The sequence below is a fragment of the Myotis daubentonii genome, chromosome 5 (genome assembly GCF_963259705.1).
Source record: "Myotis daubentonii chromosome 5, mMyoDau2.1, whole genome shotgun sequence".
Taxonomy (NCBI): Eukaryota; Metazoa; Chordata; class Mammalia; order Chiroptera; family Vespertilionidae; genus Myotis; species Myotis daubentonii.
The window spans coordinates 81,670,440-81,694,113 of NC_081844.1; the positions used below are offsets into that span (position 1 = coordinate 81,670,440).

General features: G+C 40.9%; 1 protein-coding gene across 2 annotated transcripts in view; it reads right to left on the reverse strand.

The window, feature by feature from the left end:
• The window catches only part of SIL1 (SIL1 nucleotide exchange factor), a 228,135-nt gene that overhangs the window by 76,895 nt on the left and 127,566 nt on the right, over positions 1–23,674 (reverse strand). For both annotated transcript variants that reach the window (XM_059698515.1, XM_059698514.1), the window contains exon 4: positions 6,342–6,462. In XM_059698515.1, coding sequence (XP_059554498.1) covers positions 6,342–6,462 — 121 coding nt within the window. The remainder of the gene's footprint in view (positions 1–6,341; positions 6,463–23,674) is intronic.

Genomic DNA, 23,674 nt, shown 5'->3' on the forward strand with positions numbered 1-23,674 from the left:
TGCTTCTATGATTTTGGTTCTATTTTTGTTCATCAGTTTATGTTGTTCATTATATACCACAAATGAAGGAGATCATGTGATATTTATCTTTCTCTGACTGGCTTACTTCGCTTAGTGTAATGTTCTCAATGTCCATCCATGCTGTTGAAAATGGTAAGAGTTCTTTCTTTTTTACAGCAGTGTAGTATTCCATTGTGTAGATGTACCACAGTTTTTTAATCCACTCATCTGCTCATGGGCACTTAGGCTGTTTTCAAATCTTAGCTATTGTAAATCGGGCTGCTATGAACATAGGGGTGCATATATCCTTTCCTATTGGTGTTTCTGTTTTCTTGGGATATATTCCTAGAAGTGGGATTACTGGGTCAAATGCAAGTTCCATTTTTAATTTTTTGAGGAAACTCCATACTGTTTTCCACAGTGGCACAAGAGGGTTCCTTCTTCTCCACATCCTTGCCAGCACTATCATTTGTTGGTCTGTTGATGACAGCCATTCTGTGAGATGGTACCTCACTGCTGTTTTGATTTGCATCTCTTGGATGATTAGTGACTCCGAGCAAGTTTTCATATGTCTCTTGGCCTTCTGTATATCCACTTTCAAAAAGTGTCTATTTAGGTCCTTTGCACATTTTTTGATTGAATTGTTTATCTTCCTTTTGTTAAATTATATGAGTTCCCTATAAATTTTGGAGATTTAACTCTTATTGGAGATAACATTGGCAAATATGTTCTCCCATTCAGTTGGCTTTCTTGTTGTTTTGTTGATGGTTTCTTCTGCTGTGCAGAAGCTTATTTTGATGTAGTACCACTTGTTTATTTTCTCCTTAGTTTCCATTGCCCTAGGACAGGGGTGGGCAACCTTTTCGTGAGTGTGTGCCAAAACCAGCAAAATCTCTGACTCAAAATCCTTCTGCGTGCCAACTCTAATTTTTTGAGAACATGTTATTCCTACTTGATATCTCTTAAGGTGTATGTACGTGAAGAACCTTGAAGAAATAATAAAATTCATTTGAGCGACAGAAACACAGTATATGATGATGAAAAATGCATTTATTTTTTAATGTATACATGTACACTGATAGTCCGACAGAAAACTTTATGACTCTGTTTGATATTAACAGTGGGACTTTTGCTGCTGCATCACTGATGACAGAGATTTTACATCAGGTTTATATTTCGTGACACTCAGAGATATGCACGAGCTACTACTTTCATCCGCCAGGCTACTCCTATTACGAGACTTAACAAAATTCATCACTGAGAACAAAGATTCACAAGTGTATGTGGATGAAACCAAAACACTGGTCGGATCTAGGAAGGCAGGGAGAGTTAAGGCAGAGGCATAGAAATTGCTCTTCCCCTCTCTCGTCAATTCATGCCTGTGGTGTTTAAGATAACTTGTTATGTAAAATTATTTATTTATCTAAGATGCACCTACACTGAATTTATCTGAAAAATAAAAAAGTCGATATTAAGAAAAAAATTGTAAATGGAAGATTATAAGAGAGGGTTTCGTGTGTCAGCAAAAGTTACTGGCGTGCCATGTTTGGCACGCGTGCCAGCGGTTGCCCACCCCTGCCCTAGGAGCTGTATCGGTAAAGATATTGCTACAACAAACATCTGCTATTTCGCTGCCTATGGTTTCTTCTAAGATTTTTATGGTTTCCCATCTTATGTTTAAGTTCTTTATGCATTTATGCATTTTAAGTTTATTTTCGTGTATGGTGTTAAGTTGGTGGTCTAGTTTCATTTTTTTTTGCATGTATCTGTCCAATTTTCCCAACACCATTTATTGAAGAGGCTGTCTTGACTCCATGGTATGCTTTTCCCTCCTTTGTCAAATATTGAGTATAATGGTTTGGGCTGATTTCTGGGTTCTCTGTTCTGTTCCATTGATCTATATGTCTGTTCTTGTACCAGTACCAGGCAGTTTTGAGCACAGTGACTTTGTAGTATAGCTTCATGTCTAGTATTGTGATCCTGCCAACTTTGTTCTTCTTTCTCAATATTGCTGCAGCTATTCAGAGTCTTTTTTTTATTCCATATGAATTTTTGGAGAGTTTGCTCTAGCTCTTTGAAGTATGCCACTAGAATTTTAATGGGGACTGCACTGAATCTATAGATTGCTTTGGGTAGTATGGACATTTTAATGATATTGATTCTACCAATCCATGAACACGGTATATTCTTCCATTTGTTTATGTCTTCCTCTATCTCTTTTTTTTTCAGCGTCCTGTAATTTTCTGAATACAGGTCCTTTACCTCCTTGGTTAAATTTATTCCCAGGTATTTTAATATTTTGTTGCAATGGTAAATGGGAATGCTTTTTTAATTTCTCTGTGAGTTCATTACTGGTGTATAAAAAAGCCATAGATTTCTGGGTATTTATTTTGTATCCTGCTACGTTACCGAATTCATTTATTAATTCTAGTAGTTTTTTGATGGAGTCTTTAGGGTTTTCTATGTACACTATCATGTCATCTACGAAAAATAACAATTTTACTTCTTCTTTTCCAATTTGATGCCTTTTATTTCTTCTTCTTGTCTGATCACTACAGCTAGTACTATGTTGAACAGGAGTGGTGAGAGTGGGCATCCCTGTCTTGTTCCTGTTCTTAGGGGAAATGGTTTTAGTTTTTGCCCATTGAGGATGATGTTGGCTGTAGGTTTGTCATACAAGGCTTTTATTATGTTGAGGTATGATCCCTCTATTCCTACTTTGCTGAGAGTTTTTATCAGAAAAGGGTGTTGGATTTTGTCAAACGCCTTTTCTGCATCAATTGATATGATTATGTGATTTTTGTCTCTCCATTTGTTTATGTGATGTATCATCTTTACTGATTTACAGATATTGTACCAGTCTTGCATTCCTGGAATAAATCCATGGTGTATGATCTTTCCAATGTAATACCAGATCTGATTTGCTAGAATTTTGTTGAGTATTTTAGCATCTATGTTCATCAGGGATGTTGGCCTGTAATTCTTTTTCTTTGTAGTGTCCTTATCTGGTTTGGGGATTGGGGTAATGCTGGCTTCATAGAAAGAGCTTGGAAGTGTGCCTTCCTCTTGAGTTTCTTGGAATAATCTGAGGATAGGTTTTAGTTCTTTGACTGTTTGGTAAAACTCCCCTGTGAAGTCGTCTGGCCTAGGGCTTTTGTTTGCTGGAAGTTTTTTGATGATTGCTTCAATTTCCTCCTTAGTTATCAACCTGTTGAGATTTTTTTAATTCTTTTTGGTTGAGTTTTAGAAGGTCGTATTTTTCTAGGAATATGTCCATTTCCTCTAGGTTGTTTAGTTTGTTGGAGTAGAGTTGTTCATAGTATTTTTTAACAATCCTTTATCTTTCTGTGGAGTCTGTTATTTCGCTCTTTCATTTCTGATATTGTTTGTTTGGGTCCTCTCTCTTTGCTTCCTGGTGAGCCTGACTAGAGGTTCATCAATCTTGTTTATCCTTTCAAAGAGCCAGCTCTTGGTTTCATTGATCTTTTGTATTGTTTTGTGGTCTCTGTGTCATTTATTTATGCTTTTATCTTTATTATTTTCTTCCTTCTGCTCTCTCTGGGCTTTTTGTTGTTGTTGTCTTCCTAATTCTTTAAGTTGTAGAGTTAGGTAATTTATTACCATTTTTTCTTGTTTTTTGAGGTAGGCCTGTAATGCTGAGCTTCCCTCTCAGGACTGCTTTCACTGTGTCCCATAGGTTTTGGATTGTTGTGTTTTCATTGTCATTCATTTCCAGGATGTTTTTAATTTCTTCTTTGATCTCTTTGGTAACCCAATCATTGTTTAATAACACGCTATTCAGTCTCCAAGTGTTTGAATTTTTTGGTGTTTTTATTGTAGTTGATTTCTAATATTATGCCATTATGGTCTGAGAAGATGCTTGATATGATCTCAATGTTCTTGAATTTGGAGAGACTTTGCCTGTGACCCAATATATGGTCTATCTTTGAAAATGTCCCATGTGTACTTGAGAAGAATGTATATTCTGTAGCTCTGGGGTGGAATGTTCTGAAGATGTAAATTAAGTCCATCTGATCTAGTGAGTCATTTAAGATTGCTGTTTCTTTGCTGATTTTTTGTCTAGACGATTTATCCAGTGATGTCAGCAGAGTATTAAAGTCCCCTACAATGATCATATTGCTGTTGATCTCTCCCTTGATATCATCCAGAAGTTTTCTTCATGTATTTGGGTGCTCCTGCATTGGGCGCATATATGTTTACCAGAGTTATATCCTCTTGTTGTATTGATCCCTTTAGTATTATGAAGTGGCCTTCCTTATCTCTTGTTATGGTCTTCACCTTGATGTCTATTTAGTCAGATATAAGTATTGCTACCCTATTTTTTTTTTCATTACCATTTGCCTGATATTTTTCCATTCCTTCACTTTCAATCTGTGTGAGTCTTTTATTCTGAGATGGGTCTCTTATAGACAGCATATATATAGGTCATGTGTTCTTACCCATTCAACTCCTTGATGTCTTTTGATTGGAGCATTTAGTCTATTTACATTTAAAGTTATTATTGAAAGGTCCTTGTTTGCAGCCATTTATAATTTGGTGCCTGTGTTCCTTATTCCCCTTTTTTTCTTCCTCTTTGTACAGCAGTCCCTTTACCATTTCTTGCATTGCTGGCTTGGTAGTGATAAACTCCCTTAGCCCTTTTTGTCTGTGAAACTCCTGATTGCCCCTTCAATTTTGAATGATAGCCTTGCTGGATAGAGTATTCATGGATTCAGTCCCTTGCTTTGCATTACTCTGTATACTTCATTCCATTCCCTTCTAGCCTGATGTGTTTCTGTTGAGAATTCATTTGATAATCTAATGGGGGATCCTTTATAGGTAACTCCCTTTCTCTCTTTTGCAGCCTTTAAAATTCTCTCTTTGTTATTAACATTTGCCATTGTAATTACCACATGTCTTGGGGTGGGTCTTTTGGGGTTCATCTTGTTTGGGACTCTGTGCTTGGGTGACTTTTTTCTTCCCCATATTAGGGAAGTTTTCCTGTCATTACTTCTTCAAATAGATTCTCTAATCTTTGCTGCTCTTCTTGTCCTTCTGCCACCCCTATTATACGTATGTTACTTCGTTTCATGTTATCCCCAAGCTCCCTTAGGCTCTCCTCTTGCTTTCTAATTTTTTTCGCCAATTGCTGTTCAGATTGGGCTTGTTTCTCTACCCTATCTTCTAGCTCACTAATTTGGTCCTTCACTTCTCTTAGTCTACTGTTGAAGCCTTTTATCATAGCTATATCACTTTTGATTTCTCCTTGGTTCATACATAGGTTGATTTTCTCGTCCATCCGGTTTATGAACTGTATGACCATAACTCTGAATTCTTTCTCAGACATATTGCATACCTCCATTTCTTTTAGTTCTTTTTTTTTTTTTTCTTTTTTGGTGATTTCTCCTTTTCTTTCCTTTGGGGGTTGCTTCCTTGTCTCCCCATTTCTGCTGCTGCTGAAGGCTCCAGGTGCCCAGTTGTGAGGGGCCTGAACTGTGGCTGTGGGCTTAGCAGGAGTGTCACATGCACTGACAAGCAGGGGTGCGCGGGAGATGTGGCTGCCACAGTCCGGGCAGGGTCTGCATGCGCCGACAGTAAGAGGGATGGCTCAGGATGTGTGGGACCTGTGCTTCTGGGGATAGGCGGGAGGGGAACACACTCCAGGACTCACAGTAGCCTGAGACTGGTAGGTATGGGTGGAGTCATACATGAGTCTGCAGCTATGGTAGCAGGTCTTTGTCCAAAGTGGCTGTAGGGTCTCAGTTTTCATCTGAGGTCAGTCTGGGTGGTGGTGAGGCTGGGATCCTAGTCACAGAAGCTCTGCCCTTCAAGATAGTGTGGTTTCTGTGCCAGCACTGGCCGCTCAGGAGTGCCCACAGCAGGAGCAGGGGCTCCCCATCCAAGAGAGCCCAGTCCACCAGCCCCCAAAAGTCTTGCAGGATCTAACTGTCCCTCGCTCACACACATATGCACCACACACGTCCACACACTCCCCTTTCGCTCCCTCACTCTCTCATACTCTCTTCCTCACTGTCATCCTGCCAGCTGCCATCTTCTCCTCCCTCAACAGCTTCATTTTAAAATAGGTTAAGCATTCACCCTACTGCCTTTTTTAAAGTATCAATTTGCTTTGCAAACTATTTCTTTCCAAAGATCCATTGAAGTAAACTTCCATAAAAGAGGTTTATCACAAATTCTAATCTATTAAATATTACAAATATATTTAAAAGTCACATGAATTTGCACTGCATTCATTACTGTAAGAAACATTGCATTGTCATTACTTTCATTATTACAACATCAGTGTTGTTAGTCTCCCAATCCCTAGGAATGATGCTTACCTTTTGCCTTTTTTTGTCCCTTTCAAAGTATTTTGAAACTTGTCTTCATTTTGGAGTTTCACTTCTCTTGCCCCAGTCTGGAGATTCAGCCTCACATGGGATCCCACAGGGACAGCCTGGCCTAAAAGCCAAGAAGAGAGAAGGCTCATGAGATATACAGTCCTCAGAAGGACACTGATGGAATGGCTTGCTAACAAGTCAATAGGACTTATTAGTTCATGAAGAACAAACTCTGTGGTATTCAGCTACCTGGATCCATCCATATCTCCTCCTACCCTCCCTCTCTTCTCCTTTCTCTTCTCTTCTCTTCTCTTCTCTTCTCTCTCTCTCTCTCTCTCTCTCTCTCTCTCTCTCTCTCTCACACACACACACACACACACACACACACACACACACACACCAATCACAATTCTTCTTTTGCTAATGCACATCCAATAAAGAGATGAAGCAAAGTCGGCAAAGGTATCTATACTTTCATCCAGAGACTAATAATCCTTAATTAGAACCTGCATATTTTTAAAAAAGTCAAGTAGAGAAACCAAGATGGCGGCATAGGTTAACGCCGGAGATTGCTGCCTCGAACAACCACTTCAAAAAACAACTAAACGACGGAACGGACATCATCCAGAACCACAGGAAGGCTGGCTGAGTGGAAATTCTACAACTAGGAGGAAAGAGAATATCATACCCAGACTCAGAGGAGGCGCAGTGCTGAAATGAAATACTAAGGTGCGGAGGAGTGCGCGCAGAGCGGGCTGGCGGCGGAGGGCGCGGTTGTTGTTTTCAATCGGGAGGGAGTTTCAGACTCTGAGCTCCAGATCCGGGTGAGTCTCTGGGGACCCGACTCAAACGGGAGAAGCGGGACTGTCTGGCTTCGGTCGGAACTCGAAGGCAGCTTTCTCTCCGAGGTTTGCAGCAGTTGCTGGGACTCTGTGAGGCAGAGCCCCTAGGGACGGAACTGAGAGCAGCCATAACTGCTTGCTCCGCCCGCCCTGTATATCCCCAGGGACCCGCCCCACCCAAGCCCAGCGCAGAGCCATTTGCCAGATAGCCTCAGGCAAACGCTAGATTAGCACTGCCCTAGAGATCCAGCACAGAAGCCCTCCCACTACAGACACAGCGGACTCTCATAGCCAGTTAGCCTGAAGGTCAAATCACCCCCGGTATTGCCGACAACAATCAAGGCTTGACTACAACAAGACTGGGCACAAAGACTACTAGGGGGTGCACCAAGAAAGCATAAAAAATGCGGAGACAAAGAAATAGGACAAAACTGTCAATGGAGGATATTGAATTCAGAGCCACACTTTCAAGGTCTCTTAAGAACTGTTTAGAAGCCGTCGATAAATGTAGTGAGATCCTCAAGAAATCTAATGAGACCCTCGATGTTATGATAAAGAACCAACTAGAAATTAAGCATACACGGACTGAAATAATGAATACTATACAGACTCCCAACAGCAGACCAGAGGAGCGCAAGAATCAAGGCAAAGATTTGAAATGCGAAGAAGCAAAAAACACCCAACCAGAAAAGCAAAATGAAAAAAGAATACGAAAATAGTGTAAGGAGCCTCTGGGACAGCTTCAAGCGTACCAACATCAGAATTATAGGGGTGCCAGAAGATGAGAGAGAGCAAGATATTGAAAACCTATTTGAAGAAATAATGACAGAAAACTTCCCCCACCTGGTGAAAGAAATAGACTTACAGGTCCAGGAAGCGCAGAGAACCCCAAACAAAAGGAATCCAAAGAGGACCACACCAAGACACATCATAATTAAAATGCCAAGAGCAAAAGACAAAGAGAGAATCTTAAAAGCAGCAAGAGAAAGAAAATCAGTCACCTACAAGGGAGTACCCATACGACTGTCAGCTGATTTCTCAACAGAAACTTTGCAGGCCAGAAGGGAATGGCAAGAAATATTCAAAGTGATGAATACCAAGAACCTACAACCAAGATTACTTTATCCAGCAAAGCTATCATTCAGAACTGAAGGTCAGATAAAGAGCTTCACAGATAAGGAAAAGCTAAAGGAGTTCATCACCACCAAACCAGGATTATATGAAATGCTGAAAGGTATCCTTTAAGAAGAGGAAGAAGAAGAAAAAGGTAAAGATACAAATTATGAACAACAAATACACATCTATCAATAAGTGAATCTAAGAATCAAGTGAATAAATAATCTGATGAACAGAATGAACTGGTGATTATAATAGAATCAGGGACATAGAAAGGGAAGAGACTGATTATTCTTGGGGGGGAAAAGGGGTGTGGGAGATGCGGAAAGAGACTGGACAAAAATCGTGCACCTATGGATGAGGACAGTGGGTGGGGAGTGAGGGCGGAGGGTGGGGTGGGAACTGGGAGGAAGGGAGTTATGGTGGGAAAAAAGAGGAACAAATGTAATAATCTGAACAATAAAGATTTAATTTTAAAAAATTCAGTTTTCTTTAAATTAAGCTATAATAAGCCTTTTGCTTTGTACAGTAGATGAATAGTGAATACCTACTTACCCTTAGGACATGGCTACATTACTGCCTCCTCCACTACATCCTTTCTGACCCTCCTCTGACAGAACCCCAGACAGTATGCCATTCCAGCAAACTTACACCTCACCACCTCATCAATTTAATCAGGCTCCCTCTATGAGTCTCTCTCCTGCCTGAGCACAGGGACTATATCTCCTCCTTTTTTAATTTCCCCAGCCTCTAGGCCAGAGCTTGTCACATAAAATTTGTGACACTTAATGTTTATAAGAAGGAAGAAGCAAGAGATTGAAAGGTAGGAGGACATGGCAAGCCAAGGAGGCAGGTATTGGAACCAAGAAAAATTAAAAACCTATACCCACCTATATCAGAAGAGCTGACCCACCTGCTGGGCAAATAAGTGTTGTAAATGAATGGGCTATTCATACATATTGTACAAAATTACCAAGGATAATTATAAAGCAACTTGCAAGATCACATTCTACAAATGGAATGTTACACTTATTTATTCATGCAACTGATATTTATGAAGCAACTACTATACACCCAACCACTGTGGTAGATAGATTCTAGGAATACAAAAGAGGAATGTTAATGGCCACAGAAATAGAGATTTTCAGGGGGAGAGCTCTTTAGGGGATTGGAAATCTAGAAGCAGAGATTCTGTTCTAACACACCTGATCTTTGAATCTGCTTTTTTCCCGGCAGAGGATGGCACTGCCTTGATGGTGCTGAGCTTCATTCAAGAATCAAAGGAGGTGTGTGTGGGGGGGGTGTTGAGAAAAACAATCTGTGAACATTCCTTAAAGGGAAAGACATAGCACAAATTCTCTCAAAATGATCCAGTAAACCCTGAATATAAAAGGGTAACAATGTATATGAATTCAGTTTTTCTCAATTCTAGCAGGACCATAGTGAACTTCAAGTTCCACCAACCACTGTGCTTCCATCACAGAACCAGGGAGCCAAGGAAACATCATGCCAAGACATGCTGTTCTGTTCCTGCCATCCCACATCAGCCGGGAGTTTCTGTAACTTTGGCTAAAAATAAATGGGAACTTAAGTACCTGAGTGTATGTGCATAATAATCCTCTTCTAACCTCAAACCTATCCCAAATGCTTCAAGGGACAAAACATATGTTCAGCCCTGCCTGTGTTGCTCAGTGGGTTGAGCATTGTCCCAGACACCAGGAGGTCGCCAGTTTGATTCCGGTCAGTGTATGGGTTCGATCCCCAGACTGCAGCATACCAGAACCAGCTGATCAATGTTTCTCTCTCTCATTGATGTTTCTATCTCTCTCTCTCACCCTCTCCCTTCCTCTCTCTGAAATCAATAAAAACATATTAAAAAATATGTTCAGGTAGAGTGAAGAAATCTTTCTCTGGGAAGGCTTCCTGAATATGGTTAAGTTGGGAATTAAATGAGATAAAAATTGAGAGCAGGTCATCCTCATATTTCTCTACTTTACCAACTACTACTCCATACTCAATTTATCTCCAAAACCTGGTAATTTTTCCTGCTATATGTTTCTTGAATTCATACCCTTCTCTCTGTCCTCCCCATCACTGCTCTTGTTCAAACCATCACCACCTCTCTTGTAGACAGTGCCGGAGCCTCCTAACTGACCCACCTTACCTACTCCTACCTCCCTATCCATGTATTCTTTACAATGAATGATTTTATTTTTTTTTTCCAAAATACAAATCTGACTATGTCATTCCCTGCTTCAAACCTTTTAATGGCCTCCTACTATTCTTAGAATAAAGATGGAAGTCCTCCTGCTGGTCAATGCGGCCCTTTAGTATCTAGTCCTTGCCTGCCCCTTCAGGCTTGTCCACAACTCACTCCTGATGCTCTAGGGTAGTGGTCACCAACCGGTGGTCCGTGGACCACTGTGGTCCATGAGGTCCAAAAGGTTGGCGATCGCTGCTCTAGGATACACTGGCCATTTTCCATTCCATGAAAGAACCATGCTACTTCCTACCATGGGGCCATTCCATTCCTGTTGCCTTTGACCAGAATGCTCTTTCCAACCCTAGCTTCCAACTCCTTCCCCTTTCAATCCCAGCTAAGAGTCACTCTCTCTGAGTGCATCTTCTATTTCCCAAACCAGATCCAGCTGCCCTCTAAAGCAGGGGTGGGGAATGTCTGGCCCCCAAGCCATATTAAGGCCTGAGAAATCATTTTGTGTGGCCCTGCCAAGGCAACCACAGGCAGGACTCAAAATTCAATAAATCTAGGAGCTTTTTTTATAGCAACATAAATTTATATTAAGTGAATTATATTAAGCAAATGATATTATAAATATCCAAATGGACCTTGGCAAAAAAGGTTCCCTACCCCTGCCTTAAAGGCTTTCACAGCACCATGACCCCCCCTTTTTTTTAAATAGCACTTTACCTCATTCAGTCATTATATTTTAGGTGTTGTGTGTGGTGTGTTTTTTTTAATTTAACTGGTTAACATAAATGCTCACTATTTTATCCCCAAAACCTGTCACAGGGCCTAGCATATAGTAAACCCTCAATAATTATTTGTTGAGTGAAAAATTAAGTGTGAGAGAAAATCCTAACTGATCTAGAAGTATGTGGAAAGGTCAACAAGGATTTTCACTATGGCAAGTAGATTCATAATAATTAGTAATCATGTAAATAGTTATTTTTAATAGTAATAGTACTAATACTACTGCTACTAATAACAATAGCAGCATCTTAAATTTTCAGACTTTTGATCAAAATTAGAAATGGAAAAGGAAAAAAGTACGTGACTTTATAAGTTTAAAAAACGTAATAGGTTATACCAGGCTAAGCTGGCCAAGGAAGAGACTAGTATCTTATGTGAATCAATTTATTTAATTTGGGAAAATTCCAAAATTACTCCCTTCACACAAGCCACCACAGGGGGCAAGAGCAAGCACAATAGCATTAACTTAAAATACAGGTTACGCTTATTTCAAATACATGAAACCAACCATGGCAGCAGCAGTGGCAGCAGAAAATACAGTATTTTCAAATGTTTCCACCCCACTGGGAAAAAGGCCAAGTTAAAGAGAGAGTGGAATCTGACCTGCTTCCTTCCAGGGCCTCTGTGAAGGGATCGCAAAACTGGGGAAGAGCACAGCAGAGGCAAAAAGTCGCAAGATACATGCAAGTAAAGAGTTAGGGATTGAGGGGGTGGGAGGCAGAAGGCAAGGGCACAGGCACAAAATAAGATGGGGATCTAGAAAGGCAAAGAGGTCTACAGTATCTGTTTCCCCCACTGGCTCCCTGGGGAAGCTCTGTCCATAATAAATAGAAACCTTGTCCAGATTAAGTAAAGCCACTTCACACTTGAGCTGTGACTTTCATTGGGACTCTCTGTCACTGATTTCAATTACAGACCAAGACCCAGGTAACACTTCTACTTTCCTCATCGGGAGTAGAGGGGAGAACCTGTGGTACACTGCATATTGTCACAAATGTTCTTACCTTCCCCCCCTGTGTATATTCACACCCTTTGCCATGCAGCCCCTCTTACACAGTAAGGGAAGATTAGAATGGTAAAGTGGACTTTTACAGCTGTTAATTTTGGACTTGCTTGTGATGTGCCTTGGCCAGTGGGATGTTAGCAAATGTGCCATCATCATGAGAAGACCATGCTCTACTAGTATTACAGTCCGAAAAGGATGAGAGGCCCACGGAGCAGACCTGAATTCAAACTACAGACTGGAGCTAAACTCAGCTAAGCCCAGCCATGGTCAGCCAAGTATAGCTGACGTGCAGACATGTGAGTAAGAATAAAAGACTGGGTTTCTTTTAACTTTTTAATTTGAACCACCTTTAACTTACACAAAAGTTACAAAAATAGTATAGAGTTTCCAAATATTGCTAACATAGCCTTTCCAAATGTTAATATCTTAGCCATAGACAATTATCAGAACAAGGAAATTAACAATAACATTCACCAAACTATAAAGATCCTTTTCAGCCGAGCTGATTTGGCTCGGTGGATGGAGCGTTGGCCTGCGGACTCAAGGGTCCCGGGTTCGTTCTGGTCGGGGGCATGTGCCTTCGTTGCAGGTGCGTCCCCACTGGGGGGCATGCAGGAGAGAGATGCTGATCGATCTCTCTCATCGATGTTTCTAGCTCTCTGTCCCTCTCCCTTCTTCTCTGTGAAAAATCAGTGAAGTGTATTTAAAAAAAAAAAAAAGATCCTTTTCAAACCTTACTAGTGTTTCCACTAATGTCCTTTTTGGTTCCAGCATCCCTTATGGCCTTTGGTTATTTCTCCCTAGTATCCTGCAATAGTTTCTCAGTCTTCCCCTGTCTTTTATGACTCTGACACCCTGAGGAATATTGATCAGTTATTCAGGACTACCTGGTATGTTCTCATGATTAAACTAAGGTCATACATCCTTGTCAGAAGCATCACAGAAATGATGCAGTGGTGTTCTCAGTGCATCATATCACAAAATCTGTGATGTCAATATGTCTTCTTACTGGCCTTGATCAACTAAGAAAAGTAATCTCTACTGAGCTTTTCCACTGCAGCAAACCAAAATAAATACAAACTACCAAACTATGGAAAATAATTTGACAGTTTCTCAAAAAGTTAAATAGAGTAACTACGTGAAATCAACAATTCCACATCTAGGTATGTACCCAAGAAAACTAAAAACATGTTCACACAAAACTTATATATTAATCCTCACTACAGCATCCTGTATAATAAAAAGGCTAATATGCAAATTATCCCCTCCACCAGGAGTTCAACAGGGAGTTGGACCAGGGGGTAGGGCCAGCTGGCCAACTGCCACTGGGCCCCCCCCCATCAAGGGCCAGCTAGACCCCACCCGTACACATATTCGTGCACTGGGCCTCTAGTTATTTATAATAGCCAAAATGTGAAAACAATCTAAATGTCCGTCAACTTATAAAGGAATAAACAAAATATAGTATATCCATATAGTGAAATAATATTCAGCAATTAAAAGGAATGAAATGCTGATATATACTACAACATGGATGAACCTTAAATACTTTATGCTGAGTGAAAAAAGTCAGATACAAGAAGCTACATATCATATGATTCCTTTTAAATGAAATGTCCAGAATAGATAAGTCAAGAGACATCGTACATTAATAGTTGTCAAGGGCTAGTGGGAAGGGAGAATGGTGAATGACCACTAATGGGCATGAGGTTCATTTTTGTGGGTGACAAAAATGTTCTAAAATTAGACAGTGGTGATGATTGCACAATATTGTGCTTATAATAAAAACCACTGAATTGTTTTTTTAAAATCATGGGGAAATACTTTGAGATTATACGAATCCCTTTTTTTCTCCTCAAACCACATCATTAGGGGAATCCATCTGCAACAATTACCACTGTGGTGATGATCTAATGGTAATTTTCTACTTCCCTCCTTCCTCACACATTAATCAAAATTTCACTGCAAGGAAAAGCTGTCACTCCTCCATCTACTTAATTATTTACTTATACTACTATGGACTCATAGATACTTTATTCTATAAATACTATCATTATTTATTTTGTTACTCAAATTGTTTCAGCTTTGGCAATTAGGAGTTCCTTCACATTGGCTCTTGTGTTCCTTTAATAAGTCCCTGCCCCTATCATTTTCTTTTTTTCAGATACTTCCTTACTTTCTGTTATCATAAGATGTTCCAAGTTCATCTTGTATTTTCATCTCCCCAGCCCTGGGATCAAAGAACCCTAGTTTCTTTTATTGGAGAACAGTTTTTAGAAACCAAGATTTGAGTGCTAAGTGTGCTCATTACTAATAGGTTGTCATTGCTTCTAGACCCTTTCAATGGACAAAGCTAAGAAATTTATATATGTGTATACATATACATATATGCATTATCTATATATAAAAGGCTAAGCGACCATCTGACCAGATGATGTGCAATGACCACCAGTGACGCAGATGCTCCAACCAATAGCTATAACGTGCATTGACCACCAGGGGGCAGACGCTCAACACAGGAGTTGCCAAGCTGTGGTGACTTGGCAGCAGTGGTTCTCAGGTGATGCATCCTGGAACCAGAGAGAGGGAGCCAGATTCCAAGGTGCCTCACCTGAGAACCGTCCTCTCACAATCTGGGACCCCTCAAGGGATGTCGGAGAGCCAGTTTCGGCCCAATCCCTGCAGGCCAGGCCAAGGGGCCCCACCTGTCAGAGGGACCCCACTCACTCCTCAGACACCCTTCGAGCTGCGGCTTCACCCCAGGTGCGGCTGGCTGGGGAGGGACCATGGGAGGTTGGCTCCAGGGTGTGTCCAGCCCAACTTGCCCAATCCCACCCCGCCAGCCACCTTCTAATTAGTTTCCTTTCAATGTGCACAAATCCGTGCACCGGGGCACTAGTATACATATATACTTGTATATCTATTTAAAACTAAGTTAAACTTACATATCTCATATTCCAATCTAATACCACAGAGTTCATTTGTCTTCCCCCTTTCCTTATTTCTAACTTCTTTCTCCAACAGTGAGAAATCTGGTTCTTATTATCTGCAACATATTTATGTGTTGTTCAATTCTAGTATACATATAAGCTAGTTTCAAAATTGCTAATCCATACCCCTATGAGAAACATATTTACCAAACTAGATCACAGCATTTATATACAGATTTTTTTTTGTCTTTGGTTTTACAGTACCTGTCTTTAGTTTTATAGTATTTCTAGTCAAAATATCATTTCACTTAGACTAGTTTTTCTAATTTGTAATATTTGGTTCATTTATTAGTATTATACTTTGTGGCTCTCACTCCTCCACATCGTGGTTGGGTTTAATTGTTTATCTGGGGGGGCATCTAAAGGGTATGTGAATTATTACTACAGCTCTAAGAGTCAGAGCTATACAAAAAGAAATTACTGTTTTTTTAAGCTGAGTTTTGAGGTGATTTGTTTATTGTGGCAATTCAGTCTAATGGTCCTGAAACAAGGAAGTTAAACATGTCCAATATAAAGAATAGTTCGTTTTATTGAAATTATAAAGTTTCTATATCTTTTTAGTGTTAAAATGTCCTTTCATAAAATGAGATAATGATGATGATGGATGATAGTGGGCTATTTTTATGTTAAGGCCCTTAACTCAGAGTAAAAAAGTTGGCCTCTGGTTGCTCAAAATGTTCTTTTAAAGTTTTTCTGGTCCATGAAACATCACAGTCTAGAATCGTCTAGGGACATTTGAGAATTATTCCCATTGTACACTTTACATGAGTGAATTTTATGGCACATAAATTTTATCTCAATAAAGTTGTTTTAAAAAATCATTTCTTTGGATAAAGACCCTTTTGAATCCCAAAAGAGCAATTATCAGATGCAGTCCAAGGTGACAGCAAGTACTTCTAGAGGCCAGTATAGAGAGCTAAGTACAGAACTTAAATACAGCCCTAGAAGGACAGTTCTGGACAAAGTAGGAAGAAGAAAATGGGCCTAGAAAAGCTGAGGCCATGAATCACCTGGGCAAGAGAAACCCTGGTAGAAGGGTACATAAATAGTGATCCAAGAGGCAAGTGCAAACACTAATGCTCACCAGAAGCAGGCAAGTAAGAGAGGTAAGTAAGGAGGGCCATCTGTGAGACAATAGGGAGTGAAAAGGGCTAAGAAAAATGCCCCCCCTCGAACGCATTTGAATTTTAAAATGTAAAAGCCAAACAAAATATATCCATCAATGAAATTCAGCCCACAGTCATTTGTGACTGCTGGTAAAGTTCTATCTATTGACAAATGTTGCCTGACTCAGTTTTTGTCCCAACTCATCCCAGTGCCCAGTGATTAAAAACTTGCCTCTCATAGCTGGTTTGGCTCAGTGGATAGAGTGTCCCAGGACTGGAGGGTCGCAGGTTTGATTCCGGTCAAAGGTTGCAGGCTTGGGCCCAGTAGGGCGCACGTGGGAGGCAACCAATTGATGCGTCTCTGTAACATCAATATTTCTCTCTCCTTCTATCTCTCCCCCTCCCTTCCACTTTCTCTAAAATTCAATGGAAAAATATCCTCTGGTGAAGATAAAAAATAAAAATAAACTTGCCTCTCCAGGACTTCATGGCAGTGCCCTCCTCAGTTGGGCGCCCACAATGAAGCTGTGCAGCCTGACTGCCCTGCTTCTGTGGAGAGGGCTGTCTGCAATGGATGCCACAGTGCTCATGTTTCTTTGCCCCGGTAGTTATATGGCTTTGAAAGGGGAAAGACATACGAGGTGTCCTCTGTAGACTCCTGCCTGAAAACTCCTCCAGGGACGTCTAGGCTCTTTCAAATCATAACTGGACACAATGGCAGAAAATCAAGGGCTGCTGCGGCCATGCAACCAAGAGTCCTGGAACTCTGCTATCCATTTAGCTCTGTCTTCGAGTGTTGGGTGATTTTAGCCAAATTTCTTTTTCTGTCTAAATCTCCAGGCCTTTCTGTGTCAAATGAAAAAACTCTCTCCCTGTCTGCTTTCCCTAATGTGTAAGACTGTTGTGAAGAACAAATAAGAAAACACTGTATCAGTGCTCAGAAGTTAAAAGTGCTTCAGGAAACACAGCCTCCAAAAGGTAAATGTCAACCGGGATGAAACAAAGTTATTTTATTTATCAAGCCCTGTAGGTATGTGTTAACAAGAGTAAAAATTCCCAATAATGCTGAGTTTCTGAAGGGCAGAGACCAATTACTTGTGCCCACAGCTCAGGTTCAACACCAGGTACACAGTAGGCCTCTAGAAAGATCAGCTTGAATGCCAGCCCTCTGCCCCCACTCCCCAGACAAGAAGGAATAGATAGAATACAGAATAGGAAGCAATGCCCTCACCTCTCTGGGGGCCTCCAAGCTCCTGACCAGGGCTGGTCAGAACTGAGACTTTTTTAGGTCTGGTTGCCATGACTACCATGGCCCTTTCCACCTGCTTTTTTAATTCAAAACCCCCAAACAAGTGCTGGCAAGATCCCTGCTTCACACAAATGAGCATCTATACTATCTCCAAGGCAGAACTTGAACTGAACCAGTAATAAAAAAATGTGTACAGACCTCTCTAGGGTGCTGAACTCTGAAGTAATGCTTAATGCTATTATTTTTTAAGGAAAGCGCAAATGAAGTCCTTTTTTAAACAGCAAAACATAGAGTGAACAAGTCCAGATGGTAGTTGCATTTATGCATATTCTAAAAGGACTAAACAATGAAAAAATGAGAAGAAAATAAAAATATTCTCCAAACTGACTTTTCACCCTGAGTCACAGAATCTGCACAGGGCCTTAGCAGAGTTCTCTGGCATGGCTTCCAAGCAAGGGTACAAATTTCTCACCTGAATTAAAGCTCCTCAAAACAAGAAACTCTGCAGTTATCCTCAGGGAACAGCTATCCTGACAACACCCACTACTCTCTAAAACTACACTTTCCAAAATCTGATCTGCTGTGGCCTAACCAATGTCTCCTTCTCAGGCCTCATGGACAGACAACGGCTGGTCACCAACCTCTAAATACCCAATTCATAAAAGCAGGGCTCTTCAAGGACAAGAACTAGCAATGATACTTAGAAAACTTCCTGTGTTACAGTTGAAGAGGTACTCTGTGAACAGCCATCAGGATCAAGGCTCAAAGTATTCATATCTAGGAGAAGAGGCTCTTTCCACAACTGGCTGGTCAACAAGCATTTACTGAGGACTGGGCAACAGGCTGCCTTTTCTAGGCATTCTTTCTCCCACCCACAGCTAACTACGCACCCACAGAGGGCCACTTTCTGTGCTGAACACAGGGAAGGCTACCATATGAGCAAGACCAACTACTGCCACTGAAGAATATGAAGGAAAGAAGGAAGAGAGGTAACCAGATTTAGAGTTCCAAGTCCAGAGAACATCTTTCAAGCAAGCAAAGAAGTAGGCATATTCAGGGGATAATAAGTAACTCCATTTGAAGTAATTAGAGCTCAGCATATAAAACAGGGAGAAAAGAAGCAAGGAGGCCAGTTGGAAAGCTATTATACTTGACCTAGTCAGACATAATAAAGCCTGAACTAGGGAAAATGGGTCAGGAATGGGAAGAATAAGACAGTAGTAAGGAATGATAGTATTTTGACCAGAAAAACTAGAAATCCTATCATGGCCCTCTCAGTAAAGCACCACACCTTGAAATATTTGCAGTGGCTCCTCCATCAGCCCAGGGAACCTGTCAGAACACTACATTTTAATAAAACCAGAAATGGAGTACGGAGAACAGAATGAGGGGCAGAGGGGCTACTTTCACCCAGAGACCTATAATGGGCCTCCCAATCTGTTTCCTAGTCCACTGATTGCCTCTATTCCCCTTCTAGCTCTACCCTCGATGTATGTATGCCATGCCCTTCTTTAGCTTAGAAGACAGCCCAATGAGGTTCATAGGTACAGCACAGCCCCTTAATCAGAGCATTTGGGCTTTTACATCCCCGCTGGGGATCTGGCTTTCAATAAAACATTAACTCCTGTGGTCTACTAGTTCGTTTTTTTTCTTTTTCTTAAAGATATGCTTCCCACTTACCACATACTCTTTCATCACTACAAAATCTTGAGTATATTCATACTTCAATCTATTTTCAACAGTGTGTAAGTGTATGTGTTAGGAGTGAGAAGACGAAGAAAAGTATCAGTAAAATTACAAGAGATAGGGAATCACCAAGAGACCAAAGGGCCAGGCAGTTAGAAATAAACCACACCACAGCTACAGTACTTCAGCTCTCTAAACCACTTAGGAATTGAGTCAAATTAAACTGCATTTAAAAATTCTCAGTATAATTGGTGTTAACCATGAGATACTGGCAATGAGGTGGGAGAAAAATGACAAATTGAAAATGAAGTAGTTAAATGTGCCTATTTCCCAGGGGTCAGGGGCTTTAGCTCCATTACTGCTCGTTTTTTGGAGAAGACTTTAGGGGATTCCAAATCCCTGCATTTCCCATCCAGACAATATCATTAGCAGCTCATTAGCAGGAGTGGCAACCATTTCTGACTCTTGTTTTTCCTAATATTTATTGGTTAATTAACACTTTGAACACAGGTTGACTGAGAACCAAATGAAAGTGCTAAAACCACTCATTAGTCAAATTTAAAACACAAAGATTGTATTTTAAGCATATTCTTTGTTCTATTTCCTTCAAACAGAAGTCCTAATTTAATAAGAGGGTTAAAAAAGCATAGTGCCAAGATATTGTGCTTTAATTTTTAATCCTTTTTCCCCACCCCATCAATCCCTGGGGATCCTGACATCAGAATTGGCTCTATTTGTTCTCTTTTACAGTACCTGTTACAGCTACAGCAAAACATGGTGTTATGAAGTATTACAGAAACAGTATCAGCTATTCTTGACCTCTACAATTTCCCAAGTACTTACTGCAAAAGCTCCTTAGCTTAGATGCTCCCTGCAGTGGAAAGAGAGGAAAATCTATAGGTATGAGTGAAGCAAAATCCCTAGTACACAATTTCTCTCTAGATCAGCTCTAAAGTATGGAACTCTTAATCTCTTTTGGGGGAGGGGGAACTGAATGCAAATCAGAGTGGGAAAAGAGGAAGATGGAGCAACAAAGCAGGCAGGCAAAGAAACATCTGGTCCTAAGTCCTTCCTCTCACCCCCATTGTGGGAGGGCCTCCCTTAAACATAGGCGAGTTGAGCAACAAAATAAGGTCAGTCACCTGAGCCTTCTTCCACCTATCAAAGTGTAGTGACGATTCCAATTTGTTGCCTCTTAGCTTAAAATTTTGGATCATCAGTATTAAGATACCTACTAAGTGGTGCTGTGCTTTGCTTTCTTTGCCAGCACTGCAGTTAAAGCCTTTAACATTTTGCGTGACCTGGGCAGTTGTCCAGTCTAGTGATGGAGGGCATAGGCTAAGGAAGACTCAGGTTCTGGGTCCAGTTCCACCACTTAAAAACCTTGGGAAAATAACCTCTGTGGTCTATATACAGAAAGTGGCTCAGAGTACCCACTTCATAGAGTTCACTGTGAGGAGTAAAAGAGAATATATGTGAGATGTTTAGGTTGACTCCAGAAAGTTCTCAATAACAATGTTTGCCTGGTTCTTTGCCTGAGTTTTCCCAACTATAAGACCATGATAGATAGTCAGAATGAGTGTTAATAGGCTCTCAGTATATACCTGATTGAGTTCTGAAGAGATTAGTACATGATTTTTGTAGAATTTACATACAGACTGCCTCCTTTGCTAAGGCTGCAAAGAGTTCAATAATAGTGAAGGCTTCACGACATCCAAATTAAGAGAGCAGCAAATGAGCTAGTTAAATCATACCTGTACCACACTGAAAACACCCACTACAGCTTTCCTTGGCTGGGGCCACTAGCTGGCCAACCAAACCCACTTAAATGGGCAGTCTCTTTCCCATTCCCCAAGACATCAGAACAGAAATCAAAGAAGCCATATCCAACAGCATAATTTAGGCAAAATGGGGACGATTTAAATGAGAACAACTGCCAGTCAGCAACAAGAAAGAAAGGTTTCAGCTTTCCTGATAAACTTAATCACAGGCGTAAGCTCCTAGTGCAACAATGTACCTTAAAGCTTCTAAAAGCAGCTGCCCTGGTCTGGCTTCCTGCTTCTCGGAGGACTGTGCAGGCAGGTACCCACCCAAGCTTGAGCAATGAGGCCTGGATGTTTCAGGCCGCTGAGCACCAGGTTGGCACTTCAGCAAACTTGCTGATGTGAATACTTCTGGCAAGCAGCCCATTCCACACCTCTATCCCATCATAACTACAGCTGATGCTGCCCCCGACCTGCGGTTCTCCCAAGGCTCCCAATCCTGAGCACCTAATGTGAATTCTGCAATTGTCACTTGACTATGTACACTCGATCTGCTACACACTCTCAAGTTTCCTACAGGGACTCCGGCAGTACTTGGAAGTTCTGACCTTTGTGTTTCCTCCTACTCATGAGCATATTCACTCCCTACTGAGTACTTCTGATCTAGATCCCTTTTGATAGAAATCACCTCCCAAAAAGCCTTCTCCAGGACATATTCTTTCCACTTCCCATTTAAAAATTCCAAAAAGAGAAGGCAAATCCCACAGAACTCCAGAAACACCAGCATTGTGAGCTAGAAGGAACCTTAGGTCATGAGACCTAATCGCCATTAAAAAGATAAATGGTCCCTCGCTGTGCCAGACTTCCTGCAGGCAGCCAGGCAAAGCATCCCCAAGGACAACTCTGTTGACACTTCCCTTCTTAAAAACCAGTGGTTCTATGCTGTCCTCCAAAACATCAATACCCCCTGCAAGTGTTCAAATCCTACCTAATCCAATAAGGCCTCTGCCTGATGTTCTCTGTCTCATCTCCCCTCACCCACCAGTACCTGCCCCCATGCTCTGGTCAAATGCATCCCATGCTTTCCTGGTCCCTGATACTGCCTCTTTGCTTGCTTTAAGCCTGTCAATTCAAGTCCATTTTTAATGGCAAAGCTTGAACAATTCCATGCAGTCTTATACATTGTCCTTCCTTTCAATCTCCACAGTGTCTTGCTCATTCCTCTCTAATGACACTTCTTCCATTCATTTTCTCTTAGTCATTTGGGTTCTTGTTACTCATTAACCAGACATTTAATGACCACCTACAACATGCCAGGTTATAGGAAAATCAAGGATGAGACATGGCCTCTCTACCCTTAAGGAAATCATTGGTCTGATAAGGGAAACAAATCGATAAAAATATAATACATGTCAAATTTTCCCCAGTAGATTATAGTCTTCCTGAAGTCAATACATCTTTATATTCCTTATGTTTCTAAACAGAGTACCTAGTACACAGTAAATGCCCATTGTGTATATGTTCCCAAACAAAGATGAGTGATTTTATGGGAATAAAAGCAAACAATTTTCTCTTTCTGAAATGCGGAGCAGAGGAATGGATTCCTGCGAAAAACAGTCTTTAATTTGGGACAAGGGTAAAATAAAACTTAATTTAGTAAATACAGCATGTAGTTTTAAATGTTTCAATTCCACAGTATCACTCCTCAGCCCACAAAGAAAATGAAAGAGAGGTATAAAGACTAAGAACTACGTACACAGACAGAAACGGTAAGAGATGGAAATAGAATGGAAGAGAAACATGGTTTACTTCTTAACTGTTAGTAAACTACACACATCAGACTTCCTTATGGACTTCAAAGTATTATCACCTCTGATAATGGGTTCTGGTGGATGAACTACTGGTCACAGTCAACAACTACTCTTTATCATTAAACTTTCAAGTGTTCCCAAGTCCACCAAGCAGAAACAAGAGAGAGCTGGTGATTAAGGCAGCAATAAGAACAATGTCACCTGAGACCAGTTGGTGAAGACGCTGAAATTGTATGTGAAATATTTAAGTGTAAAATTACACTTTTCTGAAAAGGTCCATATCTTTCACCAGTTTCTTAAAAAGGTCTGTAAATCACTCTCCGAACACACACATAAACATGCATACCTTGGAGAGCCTTTGAGCCAATAATTGGCAAGGCCACACAGCAACAGGCATTCTAATAAACTCTGTAGGTAAGGATATAAATTAGTACAAAGTCTATGAGCATCTGGAAAGATCTATTAAAACTGTTAACTGTTGGAAGGACAACCAAGATGGCGGCACAGGTAAACATTTGAACTTGCTGCCACGCACAACCACATTAAAACTACAACTAAAAGACAAAACGAATATCATCGAGAACCACGGGAAGGCTGGCTGAGGGGAAATTCTACAACTACAAGGAAAGAGAAAAGCGCACTGAGTCGGTAGGAGGTGCAGAGGTGTGAAGAGAGGAGGTATGGAGGCACGCGAAAGGGGCTGGCAGCTGGGTACGCTGTTGTCTTTTTCAATCGGAAGGGAGATACAAGCTCCCGACAGCTCTGAACTCCA